Source organism: Candidozyma auris, chromosome 3 (assembly GCF_003013715.1).
Source record: "Candidozyma auris chromosome 3, complete sequence".
Taxonomy (NCBI): domain Eukaryota; kingdom Fungi; phylum Ascomycota; class Pichiomycetes; order Serinales; family Metschnikowiaceae; genus Candidozyma; species Candidozyma auris.
In genome coordinates this window covers 1,384,506-1,399,457 of record NC_072814.1, presented here as the reverse complement: position 1 = coordinate 1,399,457, position 14,952 = coordinate 1,384,506, and the positions used below count along the sequence as shown (strand labels likewise).

The window sequence follows — 14,952 nt, the reverse complement described above, 5'->3', positions numbered from 1 at the left end:
GGTGCAATGGAGACTAGTAAGGAGATGCCCATTTTTGGTGTCAAATGTAGATTTTCTGGCTGGCTGGATGGCTGCGAAAGAACAAGAGGAAAAAACCATGTCTCTTTCTGAGACCCATTTTGAGTCCCATTTTTGGCTTCTTTCTGACTCTCTGGGAAGGACAAGGCGGGAGCCAGCGACGTGGGCAGCGTCGTACACCACCTCAACGGCAAGGCTTCTCCACAGCGTTCCCACTTTTTTGAAGCCGCTTAGCTGAGTCCCTGGAAAAGGAGACGAGGCAGTTTGCAGCGGCAGTTTGCAGCTGGAGCGGCGCCGTGCCACACTAACAGAGCCCATTGAAGCACCATTTGTTTTTTTGAATTGTTGATTTGTTGATTTGATCATTTGTTGATTTGTTGATTTGTTGATTTGTTGTTTTGGTGATGTTGTTTTGTTTCGGTTCTGACTTCCTGGTTCCCTCTACTTAAACTTTGGCGGCTCTGCGGTGGGAGTTTTTTTCGCAGCCGCCGTGGCGGTAAAATCGCCTTATTCTCGTAAACGAGTGGAATCAGGAACGTCACCCCAAAAAAAAACTCCTATTTCCTTTACCGCTCTCGGGAATGGCTGCAATTTCCGTCACCGACCGCTTACTCCCGCGGTCGGGCGGTCGGGCCGATGGCTCTAACCGTATGGCTTGTGGTGGGGCCCGGTTAGTTGCACCTGCCTGAGATTCTACTCAGATGGTTCGTAAAATATATATGGTGTTCTGTGGGGGAAATGGTGAAGGCGATTCCGGCGGTGGCCCTACATTTGATGTCCAGGAAAACATACAAAAAATTAGAGAAAGTAGAATAAAGCTTAGAATCAAAAGAATAAAAAAAATAAAGAAAAAGAAAAAGAGGAACAAGCAAGACTCCAGCAAACAGGCTTTGCGGTAAAGGAGACGCCATTTCTGCAGCACCCGTCTATGTCTGCCAACTTCAGTCAGCCATTGTATAGATGGCCAATCTAAGTCATTCCTCCGTTTCAATTACAAGGTATCCTCAGTCAGAGGCGAATGGAAAAGCTCACAGTGGCCACACCTTCACCGTCAACTTGCTTGCTTCGACTTTACGACATTTGCAGCCATTTTGAACTCCTCGACTACTACGTGCAAAAACCGCATTCCACATTCCAATTTAGCCCTCCCAACGATGGTTGCGCAAACCGTCCAACTCATCCCGTTCCATCTGTTTGCGCTTCTTCACAATCGCTCTTGCAACTGCCGCAGGAGCCCCACTTCGGCTCCAGTAGCACAAACACCGAAACACCCCCGGGTTACACAAAGCAAACCGATGTGTGGAGGAACCGCTTATCAAAATTTTTTGTGGGAGCAACCGAAAGAAAATCTCGCCTACCTGGTGGATTTCCGTCCACCCGAGAAATCCATCGTCTTTCCGGGAACTTGCCGTCCCCAAGCTGCCCCCATATTGTCCCCCCAATGTTTCTTTTGGACCCCCAACCACCGTCCCGCCACCTCGCATGTGACCCACTGTTCCATTGCATATCCCCCACGCCATACAAGACATATCAGAAACATCTACAACACCTTTAGTGTGAGCAACATTCTAACGTATGTTTTACCCTCTAATAATTTTCTATCCACAAAAACACTGTAAACCTCGTTATTCCTCCTGTGCCCTTCACTCGCATCCATTCACCCGACTCTTCCCCTGCTGAGGAGACCGTTCCCCTCCAAGCTCCCCTCAGGTCCCTCGCCGTTGAAAGTTAGGGCCCCCGACAAAGGAGGTGTGTCCCACGATATCAGATGCAAATTCTTGGAGGATCCCTTTCTCTCTCGCCTCTTTCTTTTAGCCGTCTCGTAAATGTAAGGTTTGGCTGACAGGAATGCTTCCTTCCCCAGTTTTTCTTGTCTAGAATGCTCACCCTTTCTTTTACCCTTCTCCTCTTCTTGCTTACAAATTTTTGGAATGCTTGGGCGAGTTCGTGACGGCCGGTCTGAGGGGGTTGGTGGAGAGGCTGCAGTATGACCTTGAATTACGAGGGAGCGTGGGAAGGCTTTGGAGGTAAAGCTGAGGGCTCAATTGCTCATCTTTCGTGTATGGATTTTTCGTGTCTCCTTGTAGTTGCTCGTGTTTGGTGGTCTCGATTTCCCCGGGGTTTCGTCGACATGGAGGTGGAGTAATTCTTGGTTTTATCAAGAAAGCCTGGTTGACTCCTACTTTATGGTTTACTCTCATTCTCTTGCTAGTCAGTTCCTGTAGTTTGTTGGTGATCTTTGATACACTTGATGGATTGCTCAAGAGTAGAACGAATGAGGAACATCGCCAGTGCCTTCGGAGCACAGTGAAAAGCTTCAATTTTCTTCACATCCATGTTCCGTGCACTTTTTAATTTTTTGTATTCCGTGTTCTTAATTTTTTTTTGTTTGTTTTCTTATTATTGTTTTTTTGATTTCTCCATTCGGCGATGTTTATCGTCATTGATCATGACAGTTCTTCTTAGAAGCCTTCCCAAAGGCATTTTGATTGAGCACGCTCAGTTTTCATTAATTCGTTGCTCATACAAATCATTTCTCTTCAAATTTTCAGATAGCCCCATTTTCTATCATTTTTTTAGTTGCACTTCCATTGATTTTGGCAATTTCATCTTAAACAGTCTCATAACTGGATGCAACTCCTTAATCTTTACAAATTCTTCAAATTGTTCACGACCCGTTCATCAAATTGGCCTCTTCGGACCCCACGACCACTTTCTTTCAGTAACGTTCTTCGACTCTCGTTATTTGTAGCATTTTCACCGCCACACTTGCGGTACCACCCATTTTGCAGCCATTTAAGCCTCGTGTGACATCCTACTTCAGCTACATTCCGTAGCCGTCAACTATACAAACCTTCAATCAAATAACCACTTTCAAATCATTCTCTTCTCAACTTTTTCTTTATCCCATGTCAAGTACTTTTCATCTCCAGCCTTCCCCCTGCTTGCATCATTGGCAACCTCCTCTGGGCATCGTACCTGCACAAACTGCTACAACCCATATCGGCTTCCATCACCACCTTCTTCGCCAAGTACATGCTCCCTCGAGCGCCAAGCGAAGAGAGTCTTCTGACTCTCATCTCAGCGGCACAGCTGACACTGCAGCGACAAGCCAACCCATTTTCAGGCGACGAATCTTCCATTTGGTCTGCTGAGTCCGAAGAGACTTACCTGATTGGCTCAATTCCGCTTTTCGGAACCAGAATCGCTGCTTACACAAGGATAAGAGAGTTGCCCGTTTTGGCAGGAAACTTGAAGTCTGAGCTAGCGTGCTACTTATCTACGGGTGCTATCAAGGAAGGGAAATCGCCCATCCTCACGGTGCATTCCAACAAGTTCCATTTTTTGGCTCGCAATGCTCCTCTTCTTACCATTTGCCGCAACGGCGCCGAATTCTGTAAAGTGTACTTCAAGATCATTGCCAACAACTTGACATGCTACGTGCTTATCTTTGATCAGGGCGAGAAGTTGTTCTTGTTTAACAATGCTATTAAGCCCTGCCTGGATACTGTCTACAAGGGAACGAAGATCCGGATAATAGGTGCTTCTGGTGCTGCATCAACCTACGGCAACGGCCACATCAAAGCGTTTGCTCTTTCGGATAGATCACCAGTTTTATGTGACGGTCTTGTTCCTCCAGAGGACGGGGCCACCATAAAGGACGTGAAGATCAAGTTTCTCGAGGAGAGCCCGCTATACCATGCTGTCACCAAACAGCGGAAGTCCCAAGTGTCTCAGATTCTAGCTCTGGCTGAGCCTCTTGTAAACTACCCCGTGGCCAGCTTCCTAGATCACGGCAAGCAGAAGGTCGATGGGGTCAAGTTGGATGGTGCCATCCGCATTTTTGAGGCTAATGTAGGCGACGAAGACGACATCAGTCGTGATACGTTGGTGATCACGGCAATGATGTTGGTCTTGACTGAGCAGGAGGTGAGGAAGATGAGAGGCAACAATAAGCCATCGTATGTGAGGCATCCGGAGCACGTTTCATGATGAGAATGATACGAGGATTTCGTGATGACCGTAAGGTGAAGTACCCAGGCAAGAAGACTTAAAGGAAGAGTCGTGGGATTGCTGACTTAGTTTGTATCGTGGCTGACCTTTCTGCCCACATGAGATGTACTGAGAAGGCTGAACACTGAGCACTTGAAACGTTAAAGCTTATCCATGACTTGAGTGTCGTGCTTATAGAGTCAGCACTAACGTTAGAGAGTCTTAAACCTCATTTGAATGTGTATTTTGGACTTTGTCAACTACATCCTTCACGTTTATTGTACATAGACTAGCTAGTTTGGACACCACGGAACAGCCTCGGCACGTTTCCTCGCCTGATTACTTTGTACCCGGGCCGTGTTGTGTACAGAAAAGAACGGGCAAAAGGGTTGTGTTGCCAAGCGCTCCGTACACGAAATGGCGAAGAGATCTAAATTTGGTGAGCTTTTATCTGGTTGCACTGCCCTCTTCCCAGCGTGATTGGTCATTGGGTTCTTTTTCGCAGCCATACATTCCAGAGACCCGATTCCAAAGAAGAGCGAATCTGGGCACTCGTCATAGTCACGTTTCCAAACGTAAAGCGTGTTTGAAAGCCTATTTTACGGAATAAGCCTGGCTTTGAGAGAGCCACGAAGATCATCTTTTTGCATTTTTGGAGACACTCACCAAGTGAAAGTGCGTCTAAGAAAAAACAGTACTACAGCGGTACACGAGGCACTCGAAGTGAGGAATTTCACGCAAAAAGTGAATTCCACTTAATTTTTCCACTTCATCTCAAGTTAACTGAAAGCTCCAGTTCTACAATCTTTCAATCTCATTCTCACCTTCATCATTCCCTTATCCTTAGTGGCTCAAGCTTTGTTACAGCATTTGTGCCTGGTCTCCGCATTCTGTGTCCATACACTCCCAGACCATAAATATCACCAACCGAACTCGGCAATCCCAAACTTCAGCTACATCACCAGCTACAACTATAGCTAACACTTCAGCTACATCTTCAACTCCGAGACATCTGCATGGTTTCCACTTCGTCTGTTGCCGGCATTGTTTCCGGCCGGAACCCGCTTGAATACGTGCCGCTGTCGCCGTACACGCTATTTTTGTTTCAGGCGGTGTTCATTCTCTTTCTCTGCCAGCTTCTTCACTGGCCCATGAGAAAGTTGCAACAACCAAAAGTCATTGCTGAGGTTGTGACGGGGATCTTGTTGGGCCCGACCGTTCTTGGCCGAATTCCGAATTTCACCGACACTTGTTTTCCCAAGGAAAGCATCCCTGGAATGACTTTAATAGCCAATGTGGGCATCATTTTGTTCTTGTTCATTGTGGGGTTGGAAGTTGATCTTCACTACATCAAGAAGAACTTCAAAGTCGCTGTATCGGTGGGGCTTATTAACATGGCCATTCCTTTTGGCTTGGGCTGTGCCATCTCTGTGGGCTTGTATAATGAGTACAGGTCAGACGAAACTATGGCATCGATTGAGTTCACCACGTATATGGTGTTCGTTGCTGTGGCTTTGTGCATCACTGCTTTCCCGGTTTTGGCTCGTATTTTGGTTGAGTTGAATCTCATTGGCGATAAAGTGGGCACCATCGTGTTGGCCGCGGGCATCATGAACGACTTGACAGGCTGGATCTTGCTTGCGTTGGTGGTGACCTTGAGTAACGCAGACAACGGCATCAACACCCTTTACATTTTGCTCTTGACGTTTGCATGGTTCCTTCTTTTGGCCTACCCTGTACGCTTGGCTCTCAGATGGTACTTGAGGAAGTTCACCAATGAGTTGGCTACCGGTGAGCCATCTCAGTTGCTGATGGTTATCATCATTGCCATGGTGTTTGTGTCGTCCTTCTACACTGACATTATTGGCGTGCACCCTATTTTTGGTGCGTTCATGGTCGGTGTGTTGGTGCCTCGAGATAACGGCTATGTGATTAAGATCACAGAAAAGCTAGAGGATATGGTGCACATTGTCATGATTCCGATCTACTTCGCCTTGGCTGGTTTGAATGTCAACTTGGGTGACCTCAATAGAGGCATCGATTGGGCATACGTGATAGGCGTGATTGTGTTGGCCATGGTCGGCAAAGTTGCCGGTGGTTTAATTGCTGCAAGGCTCAATGGGCTTTTCTGGAGAGAGTCTCTCACAGTGGGCGTGTTGATGTCGTGTAAAGGTATTGTGGAGATTGTCGTGTTGAATGTGGGTTTGAATGCTAACATCATATCCAGAAGGGTCTATTCAATGTTCATTGTCATGACTTTGGTTACGACCTTTTTGACCACCCCATTGACATTGTTGTCTTATCCTGTGAGCTACAGAGAGCTGGTGGCTCGTCACAGAGGCACACTCAACAAGGATGTGGACTCCGAAGGTGAATTGTTGGGCTCTGTGTCCGATTTGTCTTTGGGCAATATGAGTCGCTTCAAGTTGACCAATATCCTTTTGTTGCTTCGCAAAATCGACACGTTGCCACACGTTCTTGCCCTTTTGAAGGACTTGACATTCGACGATTTCGACTACAGTGTCAAGGCCATTCACTTACGTGCGTTTTCCTCCAGAACTTCACATTTGCTCGAGGCTTCAAGTGCCAATCCCGAGGTGGTGGAGTCCACGCCGACTGACTTGACTCATTCACAGTCAATTCTTTCTATCGTCAAGGCTTTCAGTAGCATTTTGCATGTCCATTTCTCGTCCAAGTCCATCTTAGCTCCTCAGAGGAATTATGCAACAACCATAAATGACCAGATTACTGGGCCATCAAATTTACTTCTTACTTCATACACTCTTAGAAGCGTTTTGGATTTTACCGAAGAGGAGAACGACTTTGACATGTCATACCGTTATCTCTACGACAACTGCGAAGGGCATATGGCCATCTTGCTTACTACAGGCGCAACAAGGACAGATAAGAAGTGCACAGTGAGAATGATTTTAGATCATGACAACTTGCTCAGCTCAAACGATCTTCTTGGCTTATACTTGGTCTCTCAGTTGGCCAAGGTGCATACTGAGGTCCACATTTATGTCAAATCTAGCATGGGGGCTTCGAATGAGTTGGAGAAGCAGTTTGACGAGTACATCAAGTCTAGTGGTCCAGGCATTGATCTCACTATATCCTACTTCAAGGAGTTTTCTGACATTGCTGGTGAAGTCAAGCACGATCCTGCCCTGGCTGGCGATGTTTTTGTGATGTCTCACGAATACTTGGACTCGGAGGTGAAGGACGAGTTGTTAAGGTTCGCGATACGTGAGGAAGTTGAGCTTCTCGCGGTAAAAGCCGCCAACAACGTAGAGTAGTTAATTAGGATTTATGGTTAGTCAGAAATATAAAAAAATTGCCTTCAGCCAGATTCGAACTGACGATCTCCTCATTACTAGTGAGGTGCCTTACCAACTTGGCCATAAAGGCAAAGGAAAATCTCCCGGGGGTGAGTCGAACACCCGATCTCAAGATTACAATCACATTACAGTCTCGCGCCTTAGCCAGCTTGGCCACCGGGAGGATTTCGTGTTGTGAAGGAAAGTGCGCATGTATATATATAATAGACCAAAATGTTCAATTTACATGTACGTAAATAATACTCAACGCAAAATGTAATAGTCTCATATTTGATTCTTTCCTTAACTATTGCTGGCCCATTCCGGCTTCACTAAATGTCAAAAAAATGAAATAACGACTTCCTCTCCAAGTGAGTTGGACATCTCGACGTATTCCCAAGGCTTAAATGCCCTTGGAGAATAAATTTAGGACTTTCAAAGTACTAGTTGGTCGAAGTTCAGGTCACACAACGATTCCTCGTCGTATCATGGTTGTCTTAATTAAAAAAAAAAAAAAAAAAAAAAAAAAAAAAAAAAAAAAAAAAAAAGTGTTGCGGAATTGGACAGGTCAGATCCCTAGCTACTCTCATTAACCCCACAATCGTAGTCTCCTTCCCGGCTCACTGTGACGAGTGTGGGACCACACAGAGGGATGCATTTAGATTTCCCGAATTCGGTAATCATGATCCAAATGTCCTTGTGTGTTTTCTATTTTTTGCACCTGGACCATGGACCTTCTAGAAGATTCTGGTGAAGCCTGCACAGTGGGATGACCCGCAGCATTATTCGAGAAGCTTCCATATTCGAATGGCTGCAAAATTTCTGGAACCTTCCACAATTAGTGGCGACTATAAAGGTTGTGGTATTTCCCACTGAAATCTTAACTATTCCAAATCAACCCACACAACAGTCAATCAATATTTCATCAATGTTCACAGTCACCAGATCCCCCTTGTATGACTTCAACACTTTGTTCCATACTTTGGACTCAGTGAACCAGTACCAGCAGGCTCAGCAGCTCTTGCAGCAGCAGTACGAAGCCTCAAGACCCAAGATTGTCAAGAAGGTGGAAACCGAAGACAAATACCAGATCCAGATCTTCAAGAAGTACGGCAACTTCAACTCGTACGAAGTCAAGGTGTTGCGCAATGCTGCTTATGGTAACAGCAATTTGATCAACTTGGTCATTGAATCGAGACGCGACGACTTCCGTAAGGTGTTCCAGTTCAACTTGAACGACATTGAGGTTCGTGACATCGACTGGGAGTACTTTGAAGAGGACAATGTGTTGGTGTTGAATATTCCCAAAAAGATCAAGTATTGTGCTGACGATTACATTAACTCTTTGCTTGCGGGTATGCTTGGTGTTCCTAGTGTCCAGTCGTTACCTCCTGCTTCCTGCCACTGCGAACACAGAGAAAGAAAGCATAGACATAGTAAGGACAGAAGAAGAGACAAAGCTGAAGCCAGAGCGGAAGCTGCCAGGGCTGAGGCTGAGGCTGCCAGAATAGAGGCTGCTAGAAAGGAAGCTGAAGAAAGAGCCAGACAAGAAGCTGAAAGAGCAAGAAAGGAGGCGGAAGAAAAGGCCAAGAGAGAAGCTGAAGCTGCTAAAAAGCTCGCTGAACAGAAAGCAGCCGAGGAGAAGGCGAGAAGAGTTGCTGAAGAAAAGGCCAAAAGGCTCGCTGCCGTGAGAGCCAAGAAGCAAGCAGACTTAGCTAGAAAGCAGAAGGAAGAAGAAGAAAGAGTTGCTAGAGAGAACTTGCAGAAGCAGCAGGAGTTCCTTCAGGCCCTCTTTGGTGGTGCTTTCCCGTTCAAGTTTGTTGACTCCCAGATGCCACAGATGTCACAAAAGCAAACGCAACAAACTCACCAGAAAGATGAATCAGAGCCAGTGAAGCAAAGTGTGCCTGTCAAGATTTACGATCAAAGACCGGAGCAGCCAAAGGAGACCAATCAAGAACCTGCTTCTCAAAAGGTTGAAGACAATGAAGCAGCCATTGTTAGTGAGAGCGAGCCTGAATCTGATACGGAGTCAATTCAGTCTGACGCCTCTACGCCTGACTCCTCCAGATCATCTTTGAAGAGGAGCGGTGATGATCTCCCGGGTGGTGCTGAAAAGCTTCACAGGCATCCTTCTTTGGAAGAAGTCGAAGATGAGGAGTTTGTTATGTTCAGAAAGAAGTTTGGAAACTAATCAATGCATTTATAGAGTAATTTTAAATGTCATGATGTCATGAAATACTTAAATGTAGAAGAGATTAATTGGGAATTTCACCTCGACTCGTAAATCTCGTAAACATCCACCCAACCCTCTGCAGTACAAAGGTTTTTCACCACGGTCCCTGAAACTCCCAAAAGACTTTCAATCTGAGGTATGATTAAGGAAAAGCCCTCGGACTCGCCACTTTTGAGAAGTGAGCCCGTGGTTTACACCAACCACAGGGTTTTTCTCGTGGTGTTTCTCGCCTTCTGCCTGGTGCTTTCATTAGTAGAGTGCATTCTGCCATTCCTTCAGGAATTGTACAAGCCAGATGATATCTCGAACGCTGGTTCCGTGATGGCATGGTTGCTATTCTACGTGGCTGCCACCTGTCGTCTAGATGAGCCATATGGTTTCAAGCAGGTGATGAACTGCGGTCTAGTATTGTGTGGGATAAGAGCCATTCTCGAGGCCGCATCTCTAGCAACAGGCTCCAAAAGCCTTCATGAAGTAACTCTGTTCTTGAGTACCGTGGGCGGTACTTATGCTTTCCCCAACGCAAACTTCTTACTTGGAAAATACTGCCCACGTTTTCTGTGGTTAGTCACCTATTGCACATACGCATTGGCAGTATTTGCTACGGTCAAGTTTTCGAGTATCGCCCAGCACCCCTTGACCTACCCCGTGTTTGCCCTTCTTTGCTTGGTGAGTGCTTTCTTGCTGCATCTGACCGTGCCCAATGGACCCGTGCAACCGGTGTCAGTGAAGACAATCTACCATTTGGCTGGCGTTGCAGGACTAGCAGCTTTGCACTACATTTGGGTCCTTTATTCCACCAACAGTCCAGGTTCATTGTGGTACTACCTACGTGCCGTTGCCATCACCATTGGAGTGTTTGGTTGCGAATGGCTTGTTTTTAGGTAATTGGCATTTTGCTGATGAAAACGTAATGACATTTGAACTTGTGCTTCTCGAAGTACATTTTCCAGGCTCCAAAAAGTCGCGCTCTTTTTATATTGCTGCATTTTTTACTTGTACTATTCGATTGTCGTATGATCTCCAGTGATAGATTGCAGATGAAAAGAGTATATTGTAAATGTGATTGAAATCATTGTATACTTTGAGTACTGTAAATTCATGAGGCCAAGTGTTTTATTTTATTTCTTAATACTTCACGTCCTTTCTCTATCATTTTGACATTTTCTGATTGGAATGGCTGCAAACACACAAAACTAAAGAGTGCGCCCAAAAACAATATACTCAGGTGCCACAGCAATCTGCTCGTATGTTTGGTGGCAAACACAGCAAAGTACACAAAGAGAAGCTTTATGACCGAATTTTCTATCAGCAATCTTTAATTTTTGCGTTGAAGAGATTCGGCTGCAAATTATAGACGAACCCAGTAGTGCACATGACGCTCCGACTAGATACCGCAAGATCCCATAATTCTAAGGCCACTTTTGGCTACTTTTCAATTCATCACCATGTCTCAGTCAATTGCTGTGTTTGGAGGCAATGGCTTTCTTGGGAGGAAAATCTGTGAAGTGGGTGTTCGAATGGGGTGGTCAGTGACGTCTCTCTCTAGATCTGGGAACCCGCCCAAACCTACTAGCCACTCAGATCCCCAGTGGATCTCCAGCGTCAATTGGCAGGCTGCTGATCTTTTTAACCCAGACACTTACAAAGAGCACGTTGCAAATAAGAATGCGGTAGTTCACTCCGTGGGGATTCTTTTTGAGAACCTGGACTACAAGAAGGCGATCAACTCCAACTTTAGCTTCTTGAATGACTTCCTGAGGCTTGCTTCCATGTTGAAGGGCCCCAACCCTTTGACCAAGAACCACAATCTGACATACGAGGCAATTCAAAGGGACACTGCCGTGATGTTGGCAGACACTTACATTGAGAACCTGAAAGAAGTGGAGAATCCTTCTTACGTCTACATATCTGCTGAAATGAAGCCTCCGATTGTGCCCGAGGGCTACTTAACAACCAAAAGAGAAGCAGAGTTTGAGCTTTCCTGTAAACCAGGCCTTCGGTCCATCTTTTTGCGTCCGGGCATTATGTACGACGAGAGTGCCCCTCTTGTGGAGAAACGGAAGCTTTTCAGCAAGTTTTTGAGTTTGGGGTACTCAGTGAAAGAGGGGGTTTTGGGAGATAAGATCCCCGTGTTCAACGAGCTCATACGGCCTCCAGTTTCTACAGAACAGGTGGCCATCACGCTTTATCGCAAGCTTGAGGACCCAGAAGCCAATGGCGTTGTTAGTCTTGATGATATTGTCGATTTCTAGACAGAAATCTCTAAATAATATATACGTAACTAGCCTTGACGGGGCTGTTCAACATGAAGTGGGCTATTAGACTGCGTACGTGTAACTGTAGCCATTGATCATTTGGTTTCTTCTTCTCAACAAGTATTTTCTGATCTCATCTGCAATGAACACAGTACTGGTTAAGAAGACCAAGTGCACTAAGTCTGTGAATGACAAGGCTTCAGTCTGGAACACAGCTTGGAAGAAAGGAACGTATATAGCACACATCTGGCCCAAAAGTGAACCGATAACCGAAAGGTTGAACATGTTGTTGTCAAATCCGAGTTCGAATATGGATCTCGTGTAGTGGCGACATGATAACGCATTGAACATATCATATAGCACAAAACAGGTGAATGTCATTGTAGTGTCTCTGGCTGTGACTTGGCCATCTCTCATCTCTTTGATGAATATGTACATTGTACCAAGGATGATCATGGCAGCGCTTTGCAATACTCTTTTGATCACCTGTTGCGTCAAGATATTCTCATTTCTCTTTCTTGGTGGCTTGTTCATCACTTCATGGTCCACAGGCTCAACTCCCAAAGACTGTGCTGGTGGGCCGTCCATTAGAATATTGATCCACAAAATTTGCATAGCGTTCAAGGGGTTTGGAAGCCCAAAGAATGTGGCCAACGCGATTAATGTCAATGCTGCAATGGAGGTGGACAACTGGAAGGTTATGAAATTTTGGATGTTGTAAAAAATGCCTTTGCCCTCTTCTATAGCGTTTAAAATGGTGGAGAAGTCATCATCGGTAAGCACCATATCGGCGGCTTCCTTAGCCACATCAGTACCGTTCTTACCCATTGCAATACCTATGTCAGCAAGTTTCAAAGCTGGAGCATCATTCACACCATCACCAGTCATTGCCACAACATCTCCTCTTCTTTGCAAAGCTTTCACAATTGTAACCTTGTGCTCAGGCGTTGTTCTTGCAAAGACGGAAACATTGTGGATTGCATGACTTAAGCTTTCTTCAGACAAGCGATCCAACTGATCACCGGTCAAGATCGAGTCTTTGCCGGAGATGGGAATACCAATCTGCCTGGCAATATTAGTAGCCGTGCTAGGCGAGTCACCGGTGATCATGATGACGTGGACACCACCCTTCATCAATTGAGCTATTGACCTGGCCACGTTTGGTCTGGGAGGATCCTTCATACCTACCAACCCGCAGAAAGTCAAATCAGACAGGATGGTGTGGTCTTTATCGTGAGTCAACTTGGAGGACTTTTTAGCAAAAGCTAACACTCGAAGTCCCTCAGATGATAGGGCAACGGCTCTTTCATGAATGTGATTTTTCAATGCTTCTGTAAGCGGTTTTGTGTTTCCCTGCTCATCGAGGTACTTGTCAGAAAGTTTGAGTATAGCCTCATTGGCGCCCTTGACGTAGGTTTCACACCTGCTGGCGTCCCCACTATGAGCACAAACTGCCATGAATTTTCTGTCAGAAGAAAAAGGGATCTCATTGATCCTCTGCTTTGTTCCCCTAACATCTTCCAAACTGAAATGGGGCAACGTCTCTAGTAGGGCGATATCGGAGGGGTTTCCGACGTACTTGTCACTTTCGTGAGAGTAGCGGGCATTGTTACACACATTGCCAATTTCTAGCACTTTTCTAATGTTCGGCGTCAACTTCTCATGAAGAGCACTGTCGTCCAACTTCTCCACTACCAAAAAAGGACTGTTGAAGGAGCCCTGGAAGTCGAAAGACCATATTTTCGTGACGGTCATGTGGTTCTGGGTCAAGGTACCAGTCTTATCGGAGCAAATGACGTTGACACTGCCCAAGGTCTCAACACTGGGCAATCGACGCACGATTGCCTTTCTCTTGGCCATACGCAACACACCCAAGGCTAGTGTAACAGTGACAATGATGGGTAAACCCTCAGGAATGGCAGCCACGGCCAAAGAGACAGAGATTTGAAACATATCGAGCCACTCGCGGCCCTGGATGATGCCCAACAAGCAAATGGTACCGATAACACCAAAACTGAACACCGACAAATCCTTACCGAGCCTATCCATGGCCTGTTGTAGCGGAGTTTTGGGTTTTTCAATCTCAGACATCATCTCAAACACCGTCCCAAACTCCGTCTGCCCACCCGTGGCCACTACAATGCCAGAACCGTGGCCGTCGCGCACCAATGTGCCCATGAAAGCGATGGACGAGCGCTCTGTCACCGGGAGGTCTTTGGACACGTCCCCCGTGTGGTCAGTCGGGTTGTTGACGTTGGCCAGTTTCTTCACCGGGTCGTTTTCACCGGTCAAGTTGGACTCATCGATGGTCAAGTGGACAGCATCGGTCAACCTGACGTCAGCCGGGATTCTGTCGCCCTGGGAAAAATGCACCAAGTCGCCAGGCACCAAGTGAGATGCCAAGACGGTGGAGGTGTTGCCGTTTCGAGTCAACTTGGCCTCTGCGGGCACCAAGCGATTGAGTGCCTCCAAAGACTTCTCCGAGCGGTACTCCTGAACAAAACCCACAGTGACCACGATGGTGATGGCTAGAGAGATCGATACGGCATCGTCCACGTTGCCCATCCAGAACGAGATGACGGCGGAGCCGATCAAAAGCAAGATCAACGGGTCGTTGAACGCCTGGAAAAACTTCACCACCAACAGCTCCTTCTCGTCGTGAGTCAACTCGTTATCGCCATGGATCAGGCGCCGATTGAGAATGTCCTGGGTATTGGACAAGCCCAAGTGGGCGTCGGTGACAAACTCGGCGATGGTGTCCTTGATCAGCTGCTGAGCAAACCTTGCCAGCGGCGTGTTGGCCCTCGACGGGTTCTTTTCCGATATTAGGGACATCCGAGGATATGTATTAGGGGGTTGGGTTGTGGGCGAGGGATGCTAGTGGTTTGGGAGATATAGGGACCCAGGTGGAATCGATGAAGATTCATGGGTTATATGGCGGAGCGCGAGCACCGCAACGAGAGCCACGCGACAGCCTTGGGTAATGTGCTAGGGCGCCAAATTGAGGGCGAGGGAGGGCTCCAGGCAGGAGACTGAGCAGGCGAGAGATGAGAAAGATAAGCAAGGGCAAGGAAGGGAAAGGGAAGGAAAGGAAAAGGGGGACAGAATTGGAGATAGTGAAATTGAGTTG

The 14,952-nt window shown here is 46.6% G+C and overlaps 6 protein-coding genes and 2 non-coding genes across 8 annotated transcripts; 5 read left to right on the top strand and 3 right to left on the bottom strand. All coding sequences in view use genetic code 12, as the record gives it.

The window, feature by feature from the left end:
• Positions 1 to 3,054: 3,054 nt before the first annotated feature.
• On the top strand, positions 3,055 to 4,011 carry CJI96_0003268 (uncharacterized protein; the record flags this gene model as incomplete). Its single annotated transcript, XM_029032910.2, has 1 exon — positions 3,055 to 4,011. The coding sequence occupies one exon, from the start codon at positions 3,055 to 3,057 to the stop codon at positions 4,009 to 4,011; it is 957 nt and encodes a 318-aa protein (XP_028893225.2).
• Positions 4,012 to 5,027: 1,016 nt separating this feature from the next.
• CJI96_0003267 (uncharacterized protein) lies at positions 5,028 to 7,307 on the top strand (the record flags this gene model as incomplete). Its single annotated transcript, XM_029032911.2, has 1 exon — positions 5,028 to 7,307. One exon carries the CDS (start codon positions 5,028 to 5,030, stop codon positions 7,305 to 7,307), a length of 2,280 nt encoding a protein of 759 aa, XP_028893226.2.
• Positions 7,308 to 7,346: 39 nt separating this feature from the next.
• On the bottom strand, positions 7,347 to 7,419 carry CJI96_0003266. Its single transcript has one exon. It is a non-coding gene; the product is annotated as a tRNA-Thr (tRNA).
• Positions 7,420 to 7,428: 9 nt separating this feature from the next.
• Positions 7,429 to 7,512, bottom strand: CJI96_0003265. The gene has a single exon. It is a non-coding gene; the product is annotated as a tRNA-Tyr (tRNA).
• Positions 7,513 to 8,256: 744 nt separating this feature from the next.
• CJI96_0003264 (uncharacterized protein) lies at positions 8,257 to 9,522 on the top strand (the record flags this gene model as incomplete). Its single annotated transcript, XM_029032912.2, has 1 exon — positions 8,257 to 9,522. One exon carries the CDS (start codon positions 8,257 to 8,259, stop codon positions 9,520 to 9,522), a length of 1,266 nt encoding a protein of 421 aa, XP_028893227.2.
• Positions 9,523 to 9,702: 180 nt separating this feature from the next.
• CJI96_0003263 (uncharacterized protein) lies at positions 9,703 to 10,452 on the top strand (the record flags this gene model as incomplete). The annotated part of the gene is made up of 1 exon (XM_029032913.2): positions 9,703 to 10,452. The coding sequence occupies one exon, from the start codon at positions 9,703 to 9,705 to the stop codon at positions 10,450 to 10,452; it is 750 nt and encodes a 249-aa protein (XP_028893228.2).
• A 560-nt stretch (positions 10,453 to 11,012) lies between these two features.
• Positions 11,013 to 11,819, top strand: CJI96_0003262 (ubiquinone biosynthesis protein COQ11; the record flags this gene model as incomplete). The annotated part of the gene is made up of 1 exon (XM_029032914.2): positions 11,013 to 11,819. The coding sequence occupies one exon, from the start codon at positions 11,013 to 11,015 to the stop codon at positions 11,817 to 11,819; it is 807 nt and encodes a 268-aa protein (XP_028893229.2).
• Positions 11,820 to 11,885: 66 nt separating this feature from the next.
• PMR1 (Ca(2+)/Mn(2+)-transporting P-type ATPase PMR1) lies at positions 11,886 to 14,657 on the bottom strand (the record flags this gene model as incomplete). The annotated part of the gene is made up of 1 exon (XM_029032915.2): positions 11,886 to 14,657. One exon carries the CDS (start codon positions 14,655 to 14,657, stop codon positions 11,886 to 11,888), a length of 2,772 nt encoding a protein of 923 aa, XP_028893230.1.
• Between the last annotated feature and the right edge of the window lie 295 nt (positions 14,658 to 14,952).